The sequence below is a fragment of the Dermacentor silvarum genome, chromosome 2, assembly GCF_013339745.2.
Source record: "Dermacentor silvarum isolate Dsil-2018 chromosome 2, BIME_Dsil_1.4, whole genome shotgun sequence".
Classification (NCBI taxonomy): domain Eukaryota; kingdom Metazoa; phylum Arthropoda; class Arachnida; order Ixodida; family Ixodidae; genus Dermacentor; species Dermacentor silvarum.
This window is the reverse complement of record NC_051155.1, coordinates 60,953,578-60,980,387: the sequence shown is the minus strand read 5'-3', so window position 1 is coordinate 60,980,387 and position 26,810 is coordinate 60,953,578. Positions and strand designations below refer to the sequence as shown.

Here is a 26,810-nt window from a genome sequence, read left to right as displayed (position 1 = left end):
TGTCAAGATTTACGACGCTCTGAAAGAGGCGCGGCCCGCTCTCCTTTTCTTTGCAGTTTCGAGCTTCGTGTCCAATTCGGTTGCAAACGCCGCACCTCGCCCTCCGCTGCGGACTCGGGCAGTTGAGAGAGAGATGGCCGTACTTGTTGCAGTTGAAACACCGCGGCCCTCCTTTTTCGTTGGAGAGGGTTTTCCTCCTCGGTTCGGACGGAGAGTTCTGTCGGCTCTCGTTCAAGGTCGTTTCCGGCGCTCGGTTTCCCCTGTTGCCATGACCCGCAAGATTTTGAATTCCGCTCGCCTTCGAATGGTTTGAATCCCGGGAGCTAACGGTTCCGACGCGCTCTTCGAGACGCTTCAGACATCGGAGAAGCTCCTCCGGCGAATCGTACGTGCGAGTACTGATGGCTCTGATGGAGTCCTGATCATTGAGGCCGGTTATAAGATACTCAATGCAAGTTTCTTCGCTGAGGTTACAACGGCGTGCTTTGGCCAGCTTGTCATAGTAGTATGATTCGATGGGCTCACCTCGCCTGTAAATACGGTCCTCCATGTCTCGGTGAAGTCGCTGCATTCCCGATGTCGTGGGGAAAGCGCGCTTGAGCTCCACCTTCCACTCAGGCCAGGTTTTGTTGACAGACTGGAGGGAATCGTACCACATCTTCGCCGGTCCATCCAACCTTGCGAGCGCGTTACAAGATGTTAGTCTGTCCGACCAACGGTAGACTTCCGCTAGGTCGTCCACCCGTCGAATCCACGCGTCGACTGTTGGCGAGTCCGACGAAGTAGGGTCAAACAAAGGGACCAGGCGCGACGTCTCTCCCGCGCCGATTACAGGCATGGCCGCTGCCTGTTGCGACTGGAGGTGCACGATCCCGTTGATTGCTTCTCTCACTGCTGCTTGCACGGTGGCTTGAAGGACTGCCGACATGTCAAACATTGGTCCGGGTGTCGAAGTGGTGCCGCTGGTCGATGCGCTGTCGGGCACGCCTCGGCTTGTGCTGCCTTCCCCGCCGTCGGTGCTCCGCCGTTCGCCATCTTCTTCGCTTGTCGGAGCCGTCGAAGATATTCCGTTGCGAGTGACAGGCATGGTAGGGCTCGATGGTTGACTTCTTATGTTCTGGGCGTACGCTATCCCACTTCTGAAGTGTTAAATACGCTTTTCGGAGATAGAGGGAAACTGGAACAGCGGTTACTTTAACGAAAACAACATTTATTTAGGTAAAAGTAAGACGGGGAGACTGGAATGCGGCGTCTCGCTCGGTGCGTAGCCGTCCCTCTTCTGCCCTTCTTTCCCGCGCACACCCACGCGCACGGGAGGGGTTCACTCCGGGCACTCCGGGTTCAAGTTACACGGCCGCCGAAACCGCCGGCCGGCCCCACTCGCACAGAACTGGCGCCATCTATGAGCGCCTCGCACACCAGAAGCGCACACATAAAGTTCCAGTAGCTTCCCGCGCGCGTAGGCCCATTGGACATGAGGCGACTGGTAGCCTTGCCCGCGATGTCTTCGAAATTCGAACCCTCCTTTTCGTTCTCCTAGTCTTCCTTCATTGCAATGGAAGAGCCGGAACCGTAATTACTAGATAACAAAATACTGCCCCTATTCACGTATCCAAGTGGGTTGCGAACGTTTGACGAAGACTATAGAGACAAACGGGAATCTCAGCATTCGTGCCGCTCGGCGAAACGCGCAGAAGCAACTGCGAAAAGCTGGGAAATGAGCCGTTGAACAATTAGCAGAAGCGTGAGCGACGGACGGTCTGTGGACCAGTGCGTCGTGACCCGGTTGCTCGTCCGACTGTTTGCCGCCGCCCTTGTTTAGCGCTTCACATGGCCCGACGGCTTGTTAACCTGGCCGACCCGCGCACCCGTAAGAGTTCAGCTAACTGTGTTCACTAACGGGAGCGTAAGGTGATCGAAACACGGAAGTTACCGCAACCGACGTTGGTTGAACCGAGAACTTTGTTATGCTACGTCGGGGATCATTAATCAGCATGTGCTAGCTACAGCGATACTGTTGCGTCCATTTGATACTACTTCTTTTCCTTCTTTATTTGCTGTGAAGTACGGCAAGTTTGGCTATTTAAGGGGGCTGGCTATCTCAAATTGTAGGTCAGAAAACTAGCAAGAACAAAAAGGTAGTGAAATGGAAACGCCATCAAAACAAGTTCATAACGAAATATATAAATGCTATCGAAACAAGTTTATCATGCAAGCATTGAAGAAAACGAAAAAAAACAGAAGAAAGAAGAAATTAATAAGAGTAAGAGAACACAAACATGAACAGGTGATTGGAACGCAGAGAAAATAAAAAAGAATGCAGTCACATTAGTTCGCAGAGAATTAATAAAGCCACTACCCACGAGAATATCCCGTAGAGAACTGAAAGACGATCTGAAAGCCTGTGTTGCCTTATTGCATTTACCGTAAACTAGTGTGGTCGAAGGTAGAATATATTATATGCCCTCCTTTACCTTCTAGAGTATTACCTCACGCTTAGCACAGTCCTTACGAGCCGACTATTGTGCTACGATGATTTATATACTTCATTTACATATGTTGATTCACATGTTTGTGAAAGCAGGAAATGTGTATCGGAATATCTGACTAACGGAATGAAACGGGGCTACATCTTTCATATAATTCTGTCGGTGTAAACTGTACCCCTAGAGAGCAGCATGTGTTTAAAGCGCAGCTAAGTTACGACCTACTGTGGTGCTACCGGTTCAACAAGATCTGAACATCTGGCTGCAGCGTGGCTATCGTAGTTTTCCAAAACGAGCAAGCACATTTTCCCCTAAGAAAAATAAACTATAAGGTCAGGCGACCGACGAAATAAGTACGCACTGCATTGTGCAACTTCCCAAGCTTTCATTGAAAGTCTATACCATTTCTAACATTGCCATGGTTTATTCGGTGAGTTTCGGTGCCAACTTTCATTACACGACATTTAGGGGACGCAATCGATAACCTTCCTATGCACGCAGCCTCGTTGCTCATACTCGGACCACGCGTGTCGTTGATTGATTTCCGCTTCTGGAATCTGCGGCCGAGCCTCCTTGCTTCCGGTTCCCTGCTTCGGAAGTGCTTCTCCCCCTCCCCATCCAAACCTGCGGCACCTTCCGGGCTTCCGCTGCCGGTTAACCGCCACACATGCCGAGAGGTCGTCGCATAATTGCACGCGCTGCCAGAGGTGAAGGACGAGAAGGTTGGCTCCTCCGCAGTGCGTTCACTTCAGCCGCGAAGAGAGGAAGGAAGGAAGCCCGGCTTAAAAACAAAGAGGAAGCCTTTACTCCTCCTGCACACGCGACTGGAAGTGCGGCAGCTGTGGCGGCGGTACCGCGCTAAGTGTGTCAGTCGTGACGGGTAGGCGTGCTGATGCGAGCTGAACGCGGCAGCTATAGTCTTTGCACGAGCTGCTACTTACACGACTCTTTCGCGAGAGACGTCGCGTACAAACGTCGCCGCCGCGCGGCTTCCGCAGCGCGTAAGGATGAGATGCACAGAAAGGTGCGCTGAAGGGGCACCCGAGAGCCGGCGCGTGTGCATCCTGTAGGGAAAGCTCGTGCTTCACCTCAGCCGTGAGAACGTGCGGCGATTCATTGGCGGCGGTGTCGGTGCCCGTTACCACCCTGGCTATTGCGATGTTCTTGCTGATGTAGTGTACTACTGCACGAATAGCTTTTTGTGCCAGTGACGGCTGTGTAGCCACGGTCCGAGTATCTTTCACTCAGAGAATGGTCTCGAGTCCAGTCGGCTTAAAGTTGTCCTGAGAGAGAGGCGTTGTACGTGTTAGCGAGGACAGGTTCACAATAAGTGCTCGATGGTTTCCTCGCACCTACAGGAGTCGCACATCGGGCTCTCGACCATTCCCATACGGTAGGAGTAAGCGCTTATACGAGAGACCGCTTATAGTGTCCCTCTGCATCATCCCTGCGTGCACTCAGTGCTCACTCTCTCCCTCTTTTCATCTCTCTATTCCCTCTTTCCCTTACCCCCAGTGTAGGGTAGCAAACCGGACGCTCGTCTGGTTAACCTCCCTGCTTTTCCTCTCCTTGCTCTCTCTCTCTTGCTGGTGCTGTATAAGGGCTGCACGCATGAGCGGATATATGCCAGACGATACAGCTAACCGGCCTTATAACGAGTTCAGGCCGTCTGCCATCATCATCATTATCATCATCAGCCAATTTTTATGTCCACTGCAGGACGAATGCTTCTCTCAGCGATCGCCCATTAGCCCTATCTTGCGCTAGCTGATTCCAACTTCCGCCTGCACGTTTCCTAATTTCATCATCCCACCGAAATTTTTGCCAACCGCGGCTGCGCTTACCTTCCCTTGGCTGAATTCTGTAACTCTAACGGTCCACCGGTTATCTGCCCTACGCATTACATGGTATTGCGACCCGGAGTCCAGGACGAGAGACGGACTCTTGGAGCAGACGAAGAGGAGACGAAAAGCTTTATACAATATCTGCAGATATAACAGGTAATAGCAGGCAATAGCCGGTAATAGCATGCAAGTAGCAGTAAGAGCGCACCAGACCGACGGGGCGGCTGGTGGCGACCCTCTCCTCACAAAGGGTCAGTTCTGCCTTAAATCCCTTTTTGGTTCCTCGTCGGCAGCAACAAGGCGCTGAGGTCACCCGCGTCGCATCCATCTTTCGTCGCGGAGAAGGCCTGTTCAGCTTGAAGTCATCCGCGTTTAATTCTTGATTCGTCGCCGAGAAGGCCCGGTGCTGCAGGACGTCACCCGCGTCGCATTCTTGTTTCGTCGCGGTGATCAGAAGAACGCAGTGGGGGAGCGCTCGTCACTTCGATGATAGGCGCCGGGTCTGGCACAACAATGACCTGCCCAGGTCCATTTTTTTATCTCCTAATGTCAACTGGAACATCGGCTATCGCCGTTGTCTGTGGTATATAAACAAGAAGTAGACGCCCTTGCCTTGTTGCACATGTTTCTTTTTGTCTATCAAAAAATACAGACAGTTTGACGACAAAAGAAATCAACAAGTATGTGTCCTCAGGCCTGTGTTTCCGATTGAATAGCTAACAATAATCGACAGGACAATGGTCGACAAGCAGGGTTAGGCCATATTGTCCACATGCTCTACATTGACCTTCCCTAATGTCACAGACCCCGGTGAACGAGGCGCAGACGCCGGACTAAATTCCAAAGCCGACTTATCAGCTTCCGAAAATAATCCCACGAAAGCAAGGACAATTAAGAGTGGGCCCTCTGGTGCGCCAGCGAACGCCGGTTGCTGTCCAAAGACCGAGTCAGAGCCCAGAGTTGTCAAAACACAACAAAATATATTCTTCACACAAGGCAGTTACACACAAACTTGCACACTTAGGCTAGACACAACACAATACAAATCAGATGGGTATTAACAATCACAGAAAATAACGACAAGCACAAGAGTCCAACACGTAAAGTACAAAATAAATAGGAACACTAAGTGTCCAATCGTATTCACCGTGCTGGTTGGTCTTGGAGTCAGACGATCTCGGCGTAACTTGGGAGCAAATCTCGAAGAAGGAGCTTCTTCCGGAAATGCAGACGCTCGACGAACTCGTTGACTAGCTTGCCGGGGAATCCCCTTCTTCCGCAGACGCTTGGTCTTCACGTTACATAACTTCACCGGTGCGGACTCAACTCCTGAATTCTTCACTGGACTCCCGGATTCCGAACTGACAATGCTCGCACGGCGTTTATATAGCCGTCGACGGTCCTTCTCGAACATTCGATCGGAGTTGTGATTCCGTAGCACGGCCAAAGTTTGGGAAGCTTCTACTCTTTTCTCGTACCTTCGACCGCTGCTTTCAGAACATTCTCGAGGGGGGGTGATGATGACTCATGCTGTTCACGCACGCTCACGCTGTTGTTATCTCTCTCGGCTCGCCGAGTGAGAAGGAGTCTCGGCGCGCGCGTGTGCTCTCTCTCTCTCTCCGGTTAACGTCGCTTCGTCGAACCTCGTTCCAGACGTTTCGGCGCCGTTGTTAGCGTGGTTGCTTGAGGCGTATGCGCTCTCCCCCTCTGTTGAAGTTGCCGCGGCGCCGGCGTGTTTTTTTTCGCTGGCTCGCGTGATACGCGGATTACGCGCTCTTTTGTGACACTGCCCCCCACTTTAAGAATATTATGCAATAATATTCAAAGAAACACAAAAGAAGCGCGCACAAAAGTCCACTACACACGAGTCCGTAAGTCCATAAATCAGTCCACCACAATTCACACATCACTTGCGATACATCGAATACAAACACAAGTCACACAAGTACGCTTGGACTACACAATAACACATCGCTCGTATAACATGTATACTTGTACTATACAATAATACATATCTCGCGTAACAAGGCAAACATTTGAAGTATAACATGTGCAACAAGTATACAAAACTATGACAGGGTAGTTTACAGAACACAAACAAACACAATGTCCATGATACATAAATAAAAACTCGGTGCACTCAATCAAAACGCTTTGCACCACGGATAATCGTCAACGGCTCCTAAATTTAAATTTCCGGTCCTTGGTTTTTCGATAGTAGTGTTTTGCGTGGTCATGAGTCCCGGTCGGTTTATTTTCGGAATTCGGTCTGGAAGGGAGCTGGGAAGGTTTTGCCTGAGCCTTTGTTTGAGTTCGGTTGTCTGCTGCCACGGTGCTCTCGTCAGATGCTGATGGTTTTCCGCGTGGCTCTTCAATCGTCGATGTTTCGATCTTCAACTCTTCTTCCAATGGTTTCGGCTCGTCTGGGGCGCGAACTCCCTCGATGTTCCCTATGATTAGGTCGTACAGTGGGTTGTCCATGCAAAGCGCAGTGACTTTCCCACAGTAATAGGGGGTATCGACCTCAATCTTGGCTTCAGGAAGCTTCCTAACCGTACCGTCGATCAGGTAAACTAAAGTGGTTTCGCCCGTGAGCTCCTCGTCTTTTACTAAGTCCCTTCGCACTATCACTGTGCTGGTGCCGGAATCTCGTAACACCGTAATTTGTTTTCCTGCCATTTTTCCGGCAAGGACAGGCATCCCCTTATCGGGAAATTCTGGGCGTTTTGTCATCACCGCATTAACGACCGGAATTCTTTTTCCGTCTCGAAGTTCTACAAAGCCGTCGTTTATGTCATCTTCTTGATGTTTTGGTGGGGCATACACACAGGATGCTTGGGAAGTTTCCTTCACTCCGTTGCGACATGAATCGGCTTTGTGCCCCGTTCGCCCACATTTAAAACATTTAACCTCGTTGGGGCGCGTAAAGTTGGTCCGACAACTGTTAGCATGGTGGCCCAGTCGGTTACAGAGATAACACCTCGGAACAGACTTCGGAGGGTTTCTCCTTTCATCGGATGCCGGTTTCTTTGCATCCTCTGGCTCCTCTTTTCTGATCTTGGAGAGATTGGTGCCTCCCTGTGCTTCCAAAAATTGGTCTGCCAATTCCAACATATCTTGAAGCGATTTAGCTTTCCTTTCTTTCAGATAGAGTGACAGGCTCGGGTGGCAACTGATGAGGAACTGCTCCTTGATCAGCAGCTCTCTAAGCGCAGCGTACTCCTGTGCAGTCTCTGAAAGTTCGGTCCACCTATCAAAATAGTGACTGAGCCGCGCGGCAAATTGTGTGGCAGTCTCGCCATCGGCTGGCTTACCAGTCCTAAACTTATCTCGGAAGCCTTCTACGGTGAACCTAAATCTTTTCAGTAAAGCAGCTTTCACCCTTCCATAATTAGAGGCATCGGTCGGCGTCAGCCGACCGTACACACTAAGTGCTTCGCCACTCAAACACGTGCTCAACGCAGTGGCCCATTGATCCTCTGGCCAATTCTGGCTTTTAGCAACTGTCTCAAATCTGTGCAAGTAAGCATCCAGATCATCTTTTCTTTCATCGAATGTCACAAGCAGTTTGCTTGGGTTCAGACGGAAACTAGTTTCTTCCCTTTCAGTGCTATCGACTCTTGCCTGGGCGGGAGCGTCTGTACGCTGCTGCAATCGAAGTCGTTCGAGTTCTAACTCATGCTGTCTCTGTCTTTCTCTCTCAGCTATTTCAGCTTCTCTTTCTTCTCTGATCTGTCGCTCCTTTGCTTCTCTTTCTTCTTTTCGCTCCATCGCCTCTCTTTCCTCTTTGGCCCTTTCGGCCGCTAGCCTTTCTCTCTCTCTTTCTAGAGCTTCCTTTTCCTTCTGGCTAACCCACTTCCGTAGTTCCACTCCGGAAAGACCCATCTTCTCACCAAGGGCAACTAATTTCTCGAGATCCATAATGCCCTTCAAAATTCTAGCCGCGTGCAAAAAAATATCTGCCTAGATTTCAACAATCGAACTGCTCTCTGCACACAAGTTAGCGAAACGTGGTGCAACACTCAAAATCGTTTACAATAGCAATGTAAACGACCCTAGGCTCTTTCTCCCTACTATGGACACACAATTAGCACCAGAAAGGTCCTGTCGTGGACGCCAGAAATATTGTCACAGACCCCGGTGAACGAGGCGCAGACGCCGGACTAAATTCCAAAGCCGACTTATCAGCTTCCGAAAATAATCCCACGAAAGCAAGGACAATTAAGAGTGGGCCCTCTGGTGCGCCAGCGAACGCCGGTTGCTGTCCAAAGACCGAGTCAGAGCCCAGAGTTGTCAAAACACAACAAAATATATTCTTCACACAAGGCAGTTACACACAAACTTGCACACTTAGGCTAGACACAACACAATACAAATCAGATGGGTATTAACAATCACAGAAAATAACGACAAGCACAAGAGTCCAACACGTAAAGTACAAAATAAATAGGAACACTAAGTGTCCAATCGTATTCACCGTGCTGGTTGGTCTTGGAGTCAGACGATCTCGGCGTAACTTGGGAGCAAATCTCGAAGAAGGAGCTTCTTCCGGAAATGCAGACGCTCGACGAACTCGTTGACTAGCTTGCCGGGGAATCCCCTTCTTCCGCAGACGCTTGGTCTTCACGTTACATCACTTCACGGTGCGGACTCAACTCTTGAATTCCTCACTGGACTCCTGGATTCCTAACTGACAATGCTCGCACGGCGTTTATATAGCCGTCGACGGTCCTTCTCGAACATTCGATCGGAGTTGTGATTCCGTAGCACGGCCAAAGTTTGGGAAGCTTCTACTCTTTTCTCGTACCTTCGACCGCTGCTTTCGGAACATTCTCGAGGGGGGGTGATGATGACTCGTGCTGTTCACGCACGCTCACGCTGTTGTTATCTCTCTCGGCTCGCCGGGTGAGAAGGAGTCTCGGCGCGCGCGTGTGCTCTCTCTCTCTCTCTCCGGTTAACGTCGCTTCGTCGAACCTCGTTCCAGACGTTTCGGCGCCGTTGTTAGCGTTGTTGCTTGAGGCGTATGCGCTCTCCCCCTCTGTTGAAGTTGCCGCGGCGCCGGCGTGTTTTTTCGCTGGCTCGCGTGATACGCGGATTACGCGCTCTTTTGTGACACCTAAACATTACTTTGATTAGAGTATCCAAACCTTGCGATAGCAAGAAGGATATCGTGCGGCATGCGCTCCGTGCGATTCTACCGTTGCTGCATTTTTTTTTAGCGCTAGAGCGTTTTGCCATCTTTAATATCTTCTCCGGCGTCGTGTACGTTCGCATGCTGGGCGCCTGATAGATGATAGCAGTTGTAACAGTAACGGTAGAGTGCTAACGCTATGCTATAACTTGTCAATTTATTGCTTCGAATACCCACGCAGACAACACTCGGATATGCGCGTCTCATCGCCAGACACAATATCTTTAATTCAGTACTTGGAAAAAGATGCTGATGGCGCCGCGTGTTTTCTTTCGCAACTAGAATACGCTCCCAACACGATCTCTCGTAATTTCCGCCTCTTTCATAGGCGTTCGTGCGCATGCCCCGCTGTAATAATAAAAAAAAAGAACAAAAAAAGCTTATATAAACGAACTGGAAAGGGCGGATCAGAGGCGTGCGATGCCTGGTTCACTGTACGATCCGCAGGTTTTCACGATTCATGCAGCTCTGAACACATTTGTTTCGATAGCAGCAGGCTCACACAACGGACACCGTCATCTGAAGAACAACTTCGCTGCAATGCAAACTACGTCAACCTTGTCCGCTACAGCAATGGCTGCTGCATGTGTCCTCCGAAATACATGCAGAGATGTCAATTAACCAAGCGCACAAATACGTGTGGTCCAAATCAACGTCCAAACAGCTGAGTAACATAAACAGATCTCGAAGGCTATGCTTTTTCGGGATGCATGCGCCGGAAGTAATTGTGGAGTCGTAAACACATTATGGCCGCCATGTTTCAGACAGCACCAATTACCAAGCGTCAAAGCTGTGCGACAGCGCAGTATAGCTTTATAGCGCATCCTGCTCCCAACAGCGCATGGCCGCAGGAAAATGATTTCATATCGCAGTAGAGGGCGAGGTCTTGTTTTTTTATTCGCAATAGAAATTCACCGCGAAATGTTTGATGCCTAAGTGAGAAATGTTTGATGCCTAAATGATGTCATCAGCACCACGTTATCGCTGTTATTCTGCGCACCCCTTCCATCGCACACACCTACAAGAATAAAATCGGACATCATTATTTCTTCGCGTTCTTCAAACGTTTGCCGTGGGATAAGCAGGGCCGGTAGTTGAAATGTTCTACCCGCCTGGTATTTAGAGGGTGCTTCAGTGACTATACATGAGGTCCGAGTACACAAAGTTATGCAACATATGAGCACGCTCAAAATAGGGAATCATTTTCTATCGTGCAGGACTGACCGGCTCACGACGTTCCCTAGGGTGTACACACTGCACAGCGTTGGCGAGAAGCACATGGGAAGCAGATCTATCACTCCCCCAACCTCCTCTCCTATAACGCATTCCTTCGCGTCGTGTCTTGCTTGCGTGCTCACGCGGCGGCGATGCGCGCAGCGTAATTCGAGGTTGAAGACGTCGGCGGGGCTCTTCGCGGTAAAACGTAAGAGGCGGGCGGGCCACTAATTAGTTTCGCCGAAACCCTTGCGTGCCGCGACCGAGAGAAGCTCCTTGCCTGGTGCCCCACCGAGGAAGCGAAGCACGTAGCGACGCGTTTCCGGAGGTGGAACTGCGCAAGGACGTGCGCTTGTGTTTACGAGGAATTAGGCCGTTGTTATATAGGGGGCAGCGCTTTACGTGTAGGGTGAACATTTCAAGCATTACGCATCGGATGGGGGGATAGCGTGGCGTGTGACCATGCACTGCGGCGAAGAGGAAACTATCGAACACGTTCTTTGTCATTGTTCCCGATAAAGCGCACGCAGGCAGTCACTCGCGACCGCACTGGTGCGTCTGGACGACCGGCCGCTTTCGGAGCAGACAGTCCTGGAACGCCGACCTATACATTCGTCACACCACAACCCATATTTTCCCTGGACCGCAACACAGTGAAGGCACTCTTGAAATTTTTACGTTCGAGTGGCCTATTGGAGAGACTATAGTTCTCATGGACGTTCACAACCTTGCTTGTCTTGTTTTTTTTCGTTTCTTTGCTTTTTCTTTCCGCTGTTCTTTCCGTCTTTGATTTCAGCTTACCGTTCCCCCAGTGCAGGGTATCAAACCAGAATCTTGTCCGGTTAACCTCCCTTCCCTTCCCACTCAGTTTATCTCTCTCTATATTTCACGCAGACAATGTACAGACTGGCGACAAGGATACCGGACCCAGGGCTAACAACTCAGTCCGTTGTATGTCTGCGTTGTACGGTTCGGTATATGAACATGTGAAACTAACTTGCCGGCCACGTCCTAATGCTCTCTCCACTCGTCATTGGGATAATAGAGGAAGTTCGCCACATTTGGTTTTACTATAAATCTAAACAATACGGCGTTGATTCACTCGACGCGCTATGCGTGCGGAAGTGTACTATGGGAGACGCCGTAGTGGAAGATGCCGGATTAACTTTGAGCGCCATGGTTTACTTAAGGCGCACACAATTGCTCGGTAAACGACCATTGTTCGCACTCTGCCCCCATCTGATCTGCGTGCGGCCGCCGCGGCTGGAGATCAAACCCACGACCATCGTAGTCAGGCCATTTCCTCAACCTCAACTTCAGCTGCACCGTAAGACGACGAAAAACGAAACTATGCTAACCCCCATCGCCACACCTTTGGGCACCTAACGATCGCAAATATACGAAGTACTGTCAACAGGTTTGCTTCGATGCGCCATCGTATATGCGTACTGGTGAAGCGAAGCATGAAGAACAATTTTGCAAGGCAGCGGCGGCGGGCTTGAACGCGGGCTCGTTCAAAACGTGCACAGTTGCTCACCACAGCCTCTCTCGCGCTCCCCGTTTTGTCTTGCAATGTCAGCGTTACACCCATACAAATACAGCGTTCTTTTTGTATATACCATACGGGATCTTAAAAAAAAATTGCCCGTGCCGCCTAGCACAATTTTTTGGGGCTGGATTGAATCAAGAGGCGGACATGCACAGAGAATGAAAATGCGTTATTGACTTGTTAACAAAATAATACAAATTAGTTTTCCAACTAATTATTTTTCAGCACATATTGAAATTTAGCTATTTGGAAGGAATTCTGAGGATGACACAAGTTTCGACATATGGGACGTTAAACTTGTGTAAAAATGTAATGTTCGTTAAAAAAAAGAAAAAGAAGAAGGAGCAAGAAGAACTGAAGGAAAATGATGTTTAGGCGTTGAAGTACAAAAGTGACTGGAAAGCCAAACATTTCGTCGGGCACCTTGGGAATGAATATGCCAAAGCCGTTGCCATCCTGAGAATTCGTTCAAAGTGTATACGCCTTGCCAATTGACCGACTTTACTATTCGTAAATTGCAAATGCGCTGTAAATGAAGTAATTGGTTGAAAATATAATTAGGAAAATTGTGCTCTTTACTCAATTATGCATTTCAATTTTGAATGCACATAACGCTCGCCCATTAGATTATTCTATATCAAGGATTACCATAGTGCTACCTGCCAGATGCATTTAGAAAAGAGCTGTATATTCTAAAAAAGCGCCCCCGTTTTTTTTTTTTAAAGAGAAGTACTGCATTATGACACTAACGCGCACCGACAGTGAACGCTTCGGTGGTCTCAGCACTACGACGCCTCGATGCCAGCATTCGAAGGGACGCTGGCATCAAGAAGCACTACCAACGCCACTTAGGTGGCGTTCACCGTACTCAGCACAGCGGAGCGTGGCCTCCGCAATTAGCTCTGAAAATGTTTCTGAAGTTGATCGCGGAGGCTGCAATTACGACGCGCTGTACGCGCTGATTTGACTCGGTGACGATTCAGTTACGTGCTTTGTCTTGCGCGTTGTATTAGTGTGTCAGTTACGTGCTTCGTCTTTCGCGTTGTGCTAGCGTGTGCAGCGTAGTGCAGCTTCCATATGCACGACGGTTGCTCATGGTCATCGACGTTGGTAGTCGTGAAGGAGGAGACGTGCCACCAGGCGTCAGCGTGGGTGCATCAACGCCTAAGGGCGCTTTAGCCACAAAACACCAATAGACATTATATATCAATGTGCAATAAATTTTTTTAATATAGACGAATGTTTATACCCCAGTGGTTGTCCGTCTCGACGTGATCAAGCTCATCGCACTCTCCTTACTTTTCTAGAAGCAACGAACTTATGGGCACGTTTGTAACCCAGCAACTATTTTTTTTTTATTATTTTACATTCTTTAGTAGCGTGACCTGCAGGGACGGGCCCTACTGTATGTTGTATTTTTTCTTTGAGATTTGTCATCTCGCTCTTCTTTCCTCTTCCTCCCCTCCTTCCTATCTTTCATTTCTATGTTTGTCTCGTCCTTTCCGAAGAGTAGGCAGGCGTTGTGCCCTTCTGGTGGCAGTTGAAAGCCTTGCTTCTCGCTTTCTCTTTCCTGTGTATGTTTTCAATTCAAGTACAAATACAAGACAATATATGATGTTTAGAAGATGTCGGTGCCTTTATCTGGCACTAGCTACGCCTTTTCACAAAAAAATGCATATAACGAATACCACGTGTATATAAAAAATCACATAAAGACACACAGTTAAACATGTTTCTTTCTTATATTGAGATTTCGTGAATTTCGTACTGAGTTCTTCCCCTATAGAGAAGCTCCGTATTACGGCGAAAGATGCTGCGCCTCACCTCATTGCGTGCTATGGCTTTGGCTCCGCGCCCCTTTCGGGACAGCTGTGAGTCACGACACAACGGCGTCCTCGTCACGGTACCAAACCCCGCACTGTCATTCTGAGGAACAACTCGTTGCCTTCTCGGTTGCGACGGGACGTTGCCCCTAGCTCGAAGAAGCGCGAGTAGCGCGACCTTTGTTCGTCACCTTCGTTCCATCTTGGCTGCTGTCACAGCCGTTGGCGTCCCATCCTTCATCGCTCACTCTCGAACGTTTCAGTGAACGCTTCTGTCGAAGCTTCGCCTTGCGGGACGTCACACCGCGTTGCGGAGGCGCGCCGTGTTCTGTGGGCCTGTCGCATGCAGATGATTCGTAAGCACAGGCGCCCGCCAATGGAGACAACGGTTACATTAGCCAAGTCGGCAAGCCAGTAGCATAACTTCGCCTTTCTGGATATAACAGCACACTTTCACCTACAGGAACGGATACGAGCAGCGTTCGCTTCGCTGTTCGCAATGATTTCACAATTAACTATACCTTCAATGGGTCTCGAGCTTGGAACTGCGGCACATTCTCTGCCCATGGCAAAGCACCACCTGTGCCTTACGCGCCACTAAAGCGCTGATGACGTCATTGCGGGCCATGATCCTTAACGAAACTTTGTAAACATCTCTATAGCGTGCGTGCGTGTGTATGCGTGGCTTTATATGCTGTTAAGTACTTATCACCGTATATATCGTGCGTGCGTGCGTGTGTGTGCGTGCGTGCGTGTGTGTGCGTGCGTGCGTGCGTGCGTGCGCGCGCGCGCGCGCGTGCCTGAGTGCGTGGCCCGAACAGCCAGGCTAACATCTCCAGCATATCAGTGAAGCTCGTTTCTCTCTCTTCTCACTAAAGAACTTAGTGCAACCGTACAGCGCCAGCTTTCTCTTTTCCTCTCTTTTATTGTTCTCTTCGTTTGAGTAGCCAACTATAACTACTACCGGCTAAGCATCCCGCCCTTCCTATGTCCAGATACCTTATACTCTCTCTCTCTCGCTAAGCTCACCGCACTACTTCGACGCACGAAGACCACACCATGAGATAACATATGCAGGGTTATGAAAGCTGGAGCGGGCGTCAGCTAAACCGGGGAGCTAATTTCAGAACGCTGCTTGCAGCAGTAATTAGCGGTAGCCTCTGGGAACGAATGTCCAGCGTATTTCCTGCGTGCCAGTGGCACATTTGTTTCTTTCGCGTCACGTGATGCTCGCTGAACGAAATACTGCTTGCAAATCGCGCGGCGTGGTTACCAAAAATATTGGTGCATCGTCGCTGCTCCACGTCTTTCTTGCGCTGGGGGCACTGTTCCGCAGTAATCGCGTTCATGCGCAAGCGCCGCGTAACAACGTATTCGGCAGCGTGTTCCAATGCAGTTCACGAATGGTTCATGATTAACCGGCTACCATTAATTAGCTAGTTACGATAGTCCCAGTACTATAATATTTATTTAAAACACATGACCATCAAGGGAGAGGCAAATAGAGGCTTGTTTGTACATCCCAAGGGACTTCTCGCACGAAGAGAAAGTTTGATGTTAGCCGTAGCTCGCACGGCACTGCACCGTGTTGTCGTGTCTTTGACTAATCGTTCCAGAGGGATTTGACGAGCGCTACAAAAAGCTCGCACAATTAGGCAAGCCGCCTTCAATAGGAGATCAAGCCGGCTGGCATTATATCAGATCATCAGTTTTATAACTGATCTCGAAAGTGAGATGCCGTATTACCCGATTTCGCAATGCCTGCCGGAGCGCTGTCAGGCGATTAGTCGAAGATGGCAACGGCGATACAGACTTGATTCCGTTCATCCCACCGTTCTTCAACCGCAGGCGTCGTGCGTGGTGCGTCCGCGGTGTGGCGTCAGCACGAATGAGATCGCTCAGCTTCTGAGGTCAGCGCACATTCCCGCGACCTGCCGGCTCAGAAACCCTGACACCACATCCCAGCCGTCAGTTTCGTAGCCACACTTCTTTCTTTGGCTGCGTCATGCGCTTTTTTGGAGTTGACAGATGACACTCACCCTGTCATGATTCCGAAGCTCTCATTCGTGATCGTCCAGGTGAGCGCGCGCAGTGAAACAACGGAGAGAGGCGAAGCGGCTACCTGTCGACCCCGAAAGAAGCTCCGACTCGAAATTGCCGCTTCATCTCGTGACCTGTCGACCGCGCTTTCCGCCCCGTCGGCTTCGTGCACCCCCTCCTGGATGACCGGCGCTTCTCGCGTTTCTTTCGTTGTCGTCTCATGGGGCCGCGTACGGCTTAGCGGCGGCAAGCATTGTATATGATGTCGTGACGTCTACCATGGGATCCATCACTCTTCATCGTTCTCGTCCCTCTGCTCTTTCTCACTACACGTATAACGCACACCTGCGGCATCGAAGAAGGTGCCATCGCGATCGAAAAGCCAACAAAGTCGTTGCATTGAAGTTTTCTATTTCTGTTTTTGCACTCATGGCGATGACAATCTAAGACCCCCCCCCCTTAGGAGTTGTGATACAAAAGAAGCGGCGTATGAAAAGTAACGGCGCCGCGCTATAGCCACGTCCCCGCGTCCCGTTGTTGTCATCTTTACTTATTTTGTTTTCACGCATGTTTTGTCCCTGACGTTGCTCGCTGTTATAAGAACCGTTCTCCCAAACCCCGTCCTGCGCACAATGAAGCTGTGTGAGAACTATAGGGAGTCGGTCACAAAGCGGCCGTGCCCCGTAGAGCTGTAATTAACTTGTCTTAGACAGAACGCTGCAACGGTTCTGCGAGAAGCAGAAATGAATCGAATGTCTTATGTGAAAGATGTCTCCACAGTTGACGTTACCTTGACCTGCGTACACCTTCAGATGAGATTATTGAGGGAATGGCGCTATGAAAGGCTCCGATCTCACCGACAGTGCTTGCCTTTAATGGAGGAGCAGTGAAAACAACAGCATAAATCGCGCTTATAATAACGGATGCGTAAATTTTGCTTTGACAATACCAGTATAATTCAAGAATAGGTCAATCTCTCTCTCTCTCTCTCTCTTGTTTTTCATTTGTGTCCTTGTGAATAATTCGTGCACACTTCATGCACAGAAAGCAACTAGAGCCCTGCCGCGCTTTTTTAAAGTCGACTGGGCTGTGCGACCGCCTTTGAAGGCACAGAGAACGCTGCTACTAAGATGACGATAAGGCCGCTTTTCTCGATCGTAGGGTTCATTCGTTACACTGTGGCCTGCGTTGTATGTCATGACTGTGCATCGTTTAATGAGTATAAGAAATTAACACCATGTGCTAAAAGTTACTGTGACGGCAGCTAAGAGTTCGGATAGAGGGGTTTGCTTCGTCCTTGCGTTCCGGTGCGCCACAGCGTGCGTCGTGGTGATCACTGCGCCGTCGTCACGCTGCTGTAGTCACCGTCGTTGCCGTCGCCGTGCCCTTGTCGTCGTGCTCTAGCAACACCACCTAGAGTAGTCTAGGCGGTGGTGGCTTCAGTCGTTCTATGCAAAACGGGCGGCGTTGTGTGTGTGTGGGGGGAGGGGGGGTAGGGGGTAGGGGGGAGGGGTGGTTGCACAGTGGTGCAGGGGCAATGCATATTAAAACAAAAAACGATAAAAAAAGGTTGGGGGTGAACCGTGCCCGACTGGCCACTATGCACTCGGGCAAGGGGAGCGAGTAGAACACGATTAAGAGCAGAGAAGGTCAAGAGTTGATGTGCACTATAGACTCGATGAAAAAGATTCAGTGGCGATATAGCAGTAAATGCGAGAGAAATGCGTCAGCACTACGTTGCACCTCTTCGAGGTCCCTGATAGATGATTTAAACCGCGTTCCCCACATTGCAAGACGTTGTTCAGGGGCTCCCTAGACACACGTCTTCGAGGAGCGTTTTACACATTGAGGTTCCTATTGCTAACGCATTAAAATTTGCGGCGCTGCGGCGCAGACCGTCGCCCAGTCGGGTTGCTTTCTGGAATTGCAGTAACGTCCGTGTGACCTTTTGCAGCTGCGTGTGTCAAGAATTCGGCAAAGTAGTGTCTCTTGACTTTGGGGAAGACCTGGGGTGGCTTGCACGAGCATTTAATAACGAACATAATAACGAATTTAAGATCGCGTTCTAGTTCGGACTAGGAGTTGTCGAGGGAACAGTTAAGAACGAGTTCTTAAATTCGTTATTATTTTGCTTATTTAATGTTCGTACAAGCCTTCCCTGATAACAGGCGCGGTTGCACAGAACCAGAGTTTATTTAGCACAAGCTAGGGGTTGTCAAGGGTATGAGAGGGAGTGCTAAATGCTGTCGCAGCAAATGATTTCATAGGCTGATTGATGATCGCTGAAGTGTGTGATTTTTGTTCTATCCGCCCACTGCCAGTACACGATAACAAACTGGGTACAACCTCGTTAACCTTCCTGCAATAACTTTCCCCTGTCGTTCTCTCTCGCTCATGCTTTAACGAGAAAGACGGCTGGGAGATATGTAGTTTGGCCTGTGAGTCGCAAATTGAATACCCGCGGCCGTAATGTAAAGGGGCTGCAGCGTTTCATGAAGGATGACTTGAAACTATGGGTCCAATTCATGTCCACTCCAAATGGAGCTGCCGCAGAGTATACACAACCCCAACGTGGAGATGCAGGAGTTACTACGTAATTACGTGGAGCTCGGCAGACTTAACGAGGTGAAGAGCTAGACCACAGATTTAGAATAGGCTATCCTTCAAGTGGCTTATACCTCAAGGTAGTCCCTTCTGATCTTTCTGAAGAGCCGCTCTGTGGGTCTCTTGTTTGTGGCCTCTCGCTTAATCTCAGTCGCCTTTGTCTTTTCTTCGAGATATTGTTATCATTTTTTTTTTTTTGTCTTCAGCGAGACGAGAGTACGCGCGAGACACCCGTATCGAGGGCGCAATTCGCGACGCCTGCCGCGTTCTACACTGGGAGCGGTTGGGCTAACTAGTATGTGGTTCGCTCGGCTAGCACAAAGCTGGCGTAACTACCAGTGACGTAAAGAGTCCGCGCTCACATACCGCCTTGCAGCAAAGGAGCTAGACCGCACTGTAACGAGCAGCGGGGTGAATTGCCTTGCCGCTATATAGCGCACGAAACGAATGTAGTGTCTGCCCACCACCTTCCCCCTTCCCTTATTGTTTTTTTTTCGTTGTTTTGAGCGAGGGGATAAGTCGAAGGTGGCGGAAAGGGAGTACGTATGACTGCGAGGAAGGGGGGGGGGGGGGTCTTACAACTGTTTTCGAGAATTACGGCGAATTGGTGCGCATTTGGCTTTTGTTGCGTGCCTCTGTGTCATGGTTATGTTCATTCTTCACTTCCCGACCGTCACGTAATGGGAGCTTGAACGCAGGCTTCATGCCGAGTGGACGAAAAACGTTGCGAGTGACCTTTTCGTCATAACCTCGCCTTTTGGTTGCGTGCGCGTCTCTCATCAGTTCCGCTTGGTTTCACGGACAACTCGTGGGGCCGCAGAAGACAACGCTCAACTCGAGCATGTTGCAACGCGCACGAATAGAAACGGCACAGTCGGCGAATCGCCAAGAGGAGCAGAGGAAACCAGCTTTGTCATACGAAGCGAAATGTGCGCAGGCACCTACGCCTTCGCGCTAGGGTGGCGCCTGCTATTCTACTCGCTTTAGCGCCGTTACACGGTTCAAGCGGCCCGGTCAGTCAGTCAGTGAGCCACAAAACTAAGAGCTTGGACTAGTTTGGCGTAGTTTCATTGTCACTGGAAAACAAGGAGACACTAGAGTAAGTAGGCGAAGAGCAGAAAATATGGCACGAGCACCCCTCCACCGAACCCACTCTGGGAGGAGGGACTGTTTTTTCTGTTCTTTGCTCACTGGCTCTCTATTATAGCAGCGCGTTTTGACGCAGCAGCAATGAACTAAGCAGCACTGTGCCAAAAGTTCGGTCCCCTTCCCTCTCAGTCAGTGGAACTTCGCGTAGACCTTAGGCTCTTTTAATTCTTCGTAGAGACTAAATTTCGGTCTTAGTTATTATGAACGAGGCAGCGCGATTTAACGCTGCTGCGGTATATCAAAATCAACGTCTTGTCTTTTCGTGAAAGACGCGACCTGTGGCCTAATTTAAGAGAGGCTGCTGGTGGTGAAAAAACAAAAAAAAAACTATACTAGGGTGGCGCCAGCAAATACAATCATCATCCCATGCAACGCCCATATCAGTATCACACGAACTATTATACGGCGGCCATGTAACCTGGCAAAGCGCCTTTTGTCCGCATCCGCTAGCGAAACCTGAACGCGGAACCATTTATCAAGTACAAACACCGACAAAGCGCCGTAGCTGTGGCTCTGTCGAGTCGACAATCTCACCCTAGAATCCTTTGTGAATGATCCGCCTCCTTCTTCATTCTCTTGTGCGTTTCGCGAACACGAAAGCCCGCTTGCAAGGCCCACAAAAGAACCCCACTGTTGCGCACAAAACTTCTCACTCTATCGAGCCGACCGCCCCCCAACGCAATACCCGAAACCTGCCGATCACCATCTCTCTGCGTTCGGCGCAGTCGCGGCGTGGTCTATTTGGCGCAGTTTCGACAGAAAGCGTTTTCGTTGCGGCCACTCGCTTCTATATCCGTTCCCGGACGGTCCGGTGCGTGTGGGACCGAACTACCGTTTCGCACCGAACCACTCGGTCCTCCAGTTAAAGAGGCCGGCAGCATCCCCGGCTCCGTCGAGGCGGTTCTCGAAACAAAGGGCACAAAGGCTCGGAGGCGCAAAAGGTATACAATGCAGGTCACCCGGACGAAGGAACGAACGCGTGTTCTTGTGTGCGGACGGAGCGATACGCGGCCCTTCCACTGTTGCCATCTATAGTGCAGTACGGGCGGTGTGCGGCGCGAGCTTATAATCTCGGCCGGAATCGTTCGCCGCTTCAGCCTCGGCAAGCGATGAGCAACCAGCAGCAGCGAACAGGGCGGCAAACGGGACTCCGTATCGGTATGCAACAAGCGTACCACGCGCGGACGTTTGTTCTTCAATGTCCGCCGTCTCCTTAACGAAACCGCCCGGCCCCTGAAGTAGCTTGTTCCACGCAGCAGATAAGCTGTGCGCGATACAAGAGCAGCACCGACGGAGACTGCAGGAACCGCGTATCACAAATTGCGCGTGTCCATTAGTCGTACAGCAGTCAGTGAGGAGCGGGGCTCGGCGAGACACCTCGGCGTGTCTGTGGCCACTCCTTAATATGACCAGAACACATTCTCCTATGTCATTGCGTCGGGAACCTCGTATTTCGATCCAGAGGGTTTTAGCTCTGTGTTGCTCAATTGTCAGGAACCCGACAGTTCGAGTGCACGTGCTGGGTTCCATGAGATAACGTTTGCGTACTTGAGCAGCCACTTGCCCGCGAATGTTCGAAGTCTATAGATCCCGGTGACTTCTATTCATCAGGCAGCGCACAGTGTAAACGCCCTAAACACAACTGGGCTTCCTTCTGTACACTATGGGACACAGCCGTACGTTGTACAGGCACAAACGTCTGATTGGGAATATGCGCTTAGGCGGGCACATTCCGTTGCGTTTCGTACGCGAGCGCATGAACTGTCAGCGAAACTGGAAACGCGCTTCCTTGACGCTTCTATTTCGGACCGTGCAACATCGGACTATACACGTACGGTGAGGTTCGTCATCGCTCCCTAGAGGTGGGCGCGTTCACCGGCATGATAAACAGCGCTCGAGTCGGGCGCTCAGTAAGGAACCCATATAACAGGCAGCGTCTTGAACCTTGCGAAGGCTGGCCTTCCCACCAAAACCGTGGCCTATAAAGCGCGCTAAGAATCAAAACTTCGCAAGTTTGCCAGTTCAACGTTATCAGCAAACACCGCAACGATCGTTTATTTTCTTCGCGTGTGGTGGTCCCGAACTATTAACCGTTGTAGAGGCGTTTCTTCGCCGTAGAATCGCGATTGAAGGAGCGTGCGTAGCGTAGAATAATGCAGAGCGCGTTTGTACATCTACATTTATAGACAGAAAGAGGGCAAGATTGGTACTTCGCGGGGTGATGCAGATCGCTTCTTCGGAATGAAGCTGAATGCCCCTCCATTCTTTGCAGCAGAAAACAAAAGGTTCTTAGGGCGCTAGGAGTTCCGTCTTCTTCGCCTTATTTTCCTTCAGATTTTTTTTTTCACTCTTTACACGCACCCTAGTTGGGTTGCCTGCGCCCCGTTTGACCGCCGGCGGCCCACAGATCGAAGGCTGGCGTTGGTCCGAAAGGATCACTATCAATGGCCAAACTAGCTTGTGCCCGAAATCGGGCGTGTGTATCCGTACATTCATGCCAGGCGCTCTCTCCGCGAGCTGCCACGATGCCTTTGCGATGGATGGCGTCTTACGTGTGATACTAAGAAGGCGTGTCACCCGACGATATGGAGGCCGAGATACCACGGAGGGTTGCATGTTGCATGCCTGGCTTACCTCCATCAAACACGAGACTCGATGGCCCCCCCCCCCCCCGCCTCCCCCACCCCAAAAAGAAAGGAAAAAAAAAAACGCGAGCACTGCGGTAATTTTTCTTATACTTAGTCAAGGCTGGTCGATAGTTTGCTCGAAATAGAGAATACAGGGGCTACGCTTGCGTGCCTGTTGAGCAAAGATCCTGGCACCGAACGTTAACGTAACCAGCTCTTTACTCTCAGGAAAGTGGCGGATGCATTGTGTTCGTTTGCAGCGTCATTCTTTATAGCCATTGGTATTTCCAGAAACGCCACAAAAAACAGCCCTTTTCTCTATATTGCTGTTCGTCGTTTACCTTCCTATTGCTGCGCTCATCTATAGTGTGCCCTTCTCGTATTACCTTATTTCTCTATCTCATTTCATTCTTTTTCTCTATTTTCATCTCTCGAAGCATTGCTTGGGACGACGGCTATTTTAACAACAGTTTCGTTAACGAGCCTCCTTACCATCTTTTTTTTTGATTAAAAAAACCTATTTTTCGCTCACGATATCTCTACAATTTTCGATATTTAAGATATCTGAGCGCATCTATTCGGGGTACGACTCGAAATGGGTTGCGCAGGGAATGAGCGGCTAGCCTGCGATAAAGTTCATCGGTGTATTACTATTTATTTTTTGTCTGCCACGAATACGCCATAATTTTACTCGTGCTCAGGCGAGTTGTGTACACGAACGGACCAGTTTCCCGAGGGCTCGATCTTTGTAAAACCCAAACGCTAATAATTATCGCGAGCCGGCGACGAGACGAACACAAGAGGAAAAGCTCGAATATCGGTCGGCTCATCGCCTCGGGCGTATACGGTCCGCAACGTTTGCGCCGAAAGGCCTCCGAAACTGAGCCGGATTTTCGTTTTCCCCCAGAGTCGACGAAAAATTACCCCGCCTCCCGACCACGCTTGGCGCTCGTCCGCGTGATGACTGTGTACACGCCTATCACAACGGCGCATCTTTCCCGAGAATGCCCCTCCGCGCTTTGCGCGTTTTCCTCATTATAATCACGAAATGCCACCCCGGGTAGCACCGTTCGATTCTTCCTCGGCGGTCCAGTGGGTGGTCGTGATACGCTCCAAAGAAACGTACACATGCATACACAAAGCTCCACTCGGTCGGCAGCCTTTCAGAAACAAGGGCGCGTTCCCCTTGCCGATTGTGGGCTAAATTATTGTTCCTCTCGGCCCATAGCACGAGCATCATCGATTCGCGCATGCGCTGCCGTTTGAGAGCGTATGCTAAGTCGCTGGCGCCTTGATTCCGCACGTTGTTTCCGAAGCATCGGTGCGTACAGCCACACCCGAACTAAGACAACTACAATAGCACGCGCTCACAATACACGCGTGAGTAAGCTCTTAAGTGCTACGGCGAGCTCGCTGCCTGCGCGGTTGCAGTCACGACGGCAGCGCGTGAACAGGGTTATTGGTAGCAAGTAGCACTCAGTGGTACGTATACAGCCGAGGCGAGAAACGCCGTTAACGTGCTTCCAATTACGCCTTCCACTGGCTTCCACTGCGAGCGAGCGCGAACACACACACACGCACACCATGCGCGTACACATATACAAAGACGCATGCGCACTGCTGATGCAGTACGATCGGGTGATTGGGTCGGGTAATCAAGCCTTTCCTGCGTGCCTGGAACGGTGTGGCTCGGAGGACGACGTTCGGCTCTCTCTGGAGGCTTTTGTACTCGTAAATTAAGTTCATCCTGTCAATGCCGATTGTAGCTTTGTTTCGTTCTTTTCTCTGAATGGTGTCTGGTGGGATCCTGCGCGTGAGCGGGCCAGCCTCTTCACGCTTCCGTATAAGTTTGCCGCGTGCTTCTGTATTGTTGTGGTTCAGGTAGGCACTGCGTCGATACCGAGTCCATCTGTAGAGCTAGACGAAAGAGAGAAACACTTGCTATTTCGATCGCCTCTGCTGTTTTCGCTCGCTCGTGTATGTGCCTGAAGTGAGGCAGGGAGTGCCTAACCTGGTTTCTTTAGAGGCAGATGTTTTCCACGTGGTCCTTGCACTGCAGAAATAACGCGAACTTAGCAACAAATGGAATGAAGAGCAGGAGATTGCGTTCATTACTTTTTGATAGCCATGCAAATACATGTTAACGCGGAGCACGTAGCAACAGGAAGAAAGTACATAGCTGTCATCTACTGCACGAACGTTAATCGGAAAGTGCGAACGCACAGGCGGGAGCATTTTCTAATTTTGTAGAGCTCTCGCGTGGGACAACTGCGCACTATCGGGTTCAGATTCCGTATGCTAGCGCAATGAGGCAACAAATACGGGATGTGAGATGTCTGCCACCTTTAGGTTTCAATAACTATCTTGAGAAGACAATCAGCGGAGGAAGCACAGGAAGTAGTCAACAAACTAGAGCGGTCACACTGACATTACCAGGGAAGGCGTTATTAAGGACTCGCAGATGTCACTCAATCAAGAACAATGCCTTTATGGCAAACAGTCTACACGTATACCGCTGGAAATCAAAGTTTCCAATGTTATTAAGCAACAAATGCGCCCGGCGCCGACAACACCGATCTATCAGATGTGTCATTTATTATCTCTGATGCGAACGACAAACACCTTTTGTTCTTCGGAACGAGGGCTCGGCAGTATTTCTCTCGAGAAGTTTGAAGCAACCATGTCCTACCTCGTTGACACTTGCGCTTAGTTGGATGCAATCATGCACGCTGATCAATGCAAGCGGAAGAAAAAAGGGTTTAGCTTTCGGCGTTTCTACCGGCTTCGATAGCTCTGTGGGGTAACGGGTTTTGAAATCGCATGGCACATAATTCTCGACAGAGTTCCCCTGGCGGGATAAAAGAAAGAAGGGCTGGCTGACTGTGCAGAATACCGAAACGTCGCGAGAAGTGAATGCGCGGGGCCATTACTGCTAGTCTTTCATGAAGGCCCGGCATTGCGACGCATACGATCCGCATGGGCTGGCTCGCGGGAACACAATGAGAACGTGGTCGCGGCCTATATGCTCTAATGGCGTAAATGGGATCCCAGCGCATCATCTCATAGCTTTCGCTTTTCTCTCTTCCCACAGGTGCGTGGAAGTGGAGCGGCGTCATGGCGGCGGCGACTTCCGGTCCGCGAACAAAATGGCGGAAGCCGGGGTTCCGCTTCCCCGGAGTCGGTTGGCTTACCGTGCAGACCGTCCTACATCTGCTGGCTGTGGCCGAATGTCTGGCGCAGACGACCACTGCGTCGAGTCAAGGTGAGAGTGCAGAATATTTTGACGGCGCGCCGGGGTGACGTCAGAGGACGCCGACGACACCTGCTGTATAGCAGCGATGCCAGTCCTTGTCGCGTACGAATCTTAACCAAGAGATCCCTGGGTGAAGAATTAACTAGCATGTGATCGAGCACTTCTTTGTCTTTTCACCAGTAGCAGTTTCCAAAGTAGCGACTTGCAATATCTGCACTGCAGTTGGACATTATCACAGCTCTACTTTGAAGGGAAAAAAATAAAATAAAAACAGTACTTTTCAAGATGACATGTTGCTTTTGCCAACAGCATCATATAAATTGAATGACTTCGTTATTTTTTTACATGAGGTGCAGTACATCCTATCTAGAAGTGATTGAAACTAAACAATTAAGCGATTATATCGCTTGATTAATTAAAATGCTACGAACGAGAAAGGCACCGCCAAAGCAAATAGTCAATTAAGGCAACGCCAGCAGACGCATTCAGCCGGAAAGCATGACGATTACTTTGGCCCTATTGCCAGATGGCCTCTAAGACAGTGGTCGTGCAATTACATGAAACGATCACCGTCGTGGACTTGATGAGGCAAATAATTCACTGGAAAAAGAAAAGAAAGAAAAAAAAAGGAATGCACATAAAAAAAAGCGATTCAAATGCTGAAACGACATGTTTGAAACTACTGGTACGAATGAGCGTGTTAGACTTAATAAAAAAAGCATATGCGTATTTCTTGTATGTACTAAACGTGTTTATCGCCCAAGTGCTTTGCGCCCGAATTCACATAGCTTTTCGTTCGTAAGTGTTCTTTGGCGTCAGCCGCTCAGCTGCGCTATAATATTGTCCAACGTAATGATTGGGCAGCCACTGCTCTGACGTACCGTTTTAGCTAAGAAGTTTCTTGTGAGCCCGTACTTTTAAGAAAGGCTCTTACTACAGAATAGTTCGTAAGAGAAATTTCCAGCACATCCTGATGCTGGTCATATTTTAGCGAAGGGCCAACCGATGGCAAAGAACACTTATGAATAA

The 26,810-nt window shown here is 50.0% G+C and overlaps 1 protein-coding gene across 1 annotated transcript in view; it reads left to right on the top strand.

Annotated features, from left to right (window-relative positions):
• LOC119441524 (protein dachsous) overlaps positions 1–26,810 on the top strand; it is a 241,647-nt gene that overhangs the window by 57,238 nt on the left and 157,599 nt on the right. Inside the window, exon 2 of the mRNA XM_037706139.2 lies at positions 25,620–25,790. Coding sequence (XP_037562067.1) covers positions 25,643–25,790 — 148 coding nt within the window. The 5' untranslated portion in view covers positions 25,620–25,642. The remainder of the gene's footprint in view (positions 1–25,619; positions 25,791–26,810) is intronic.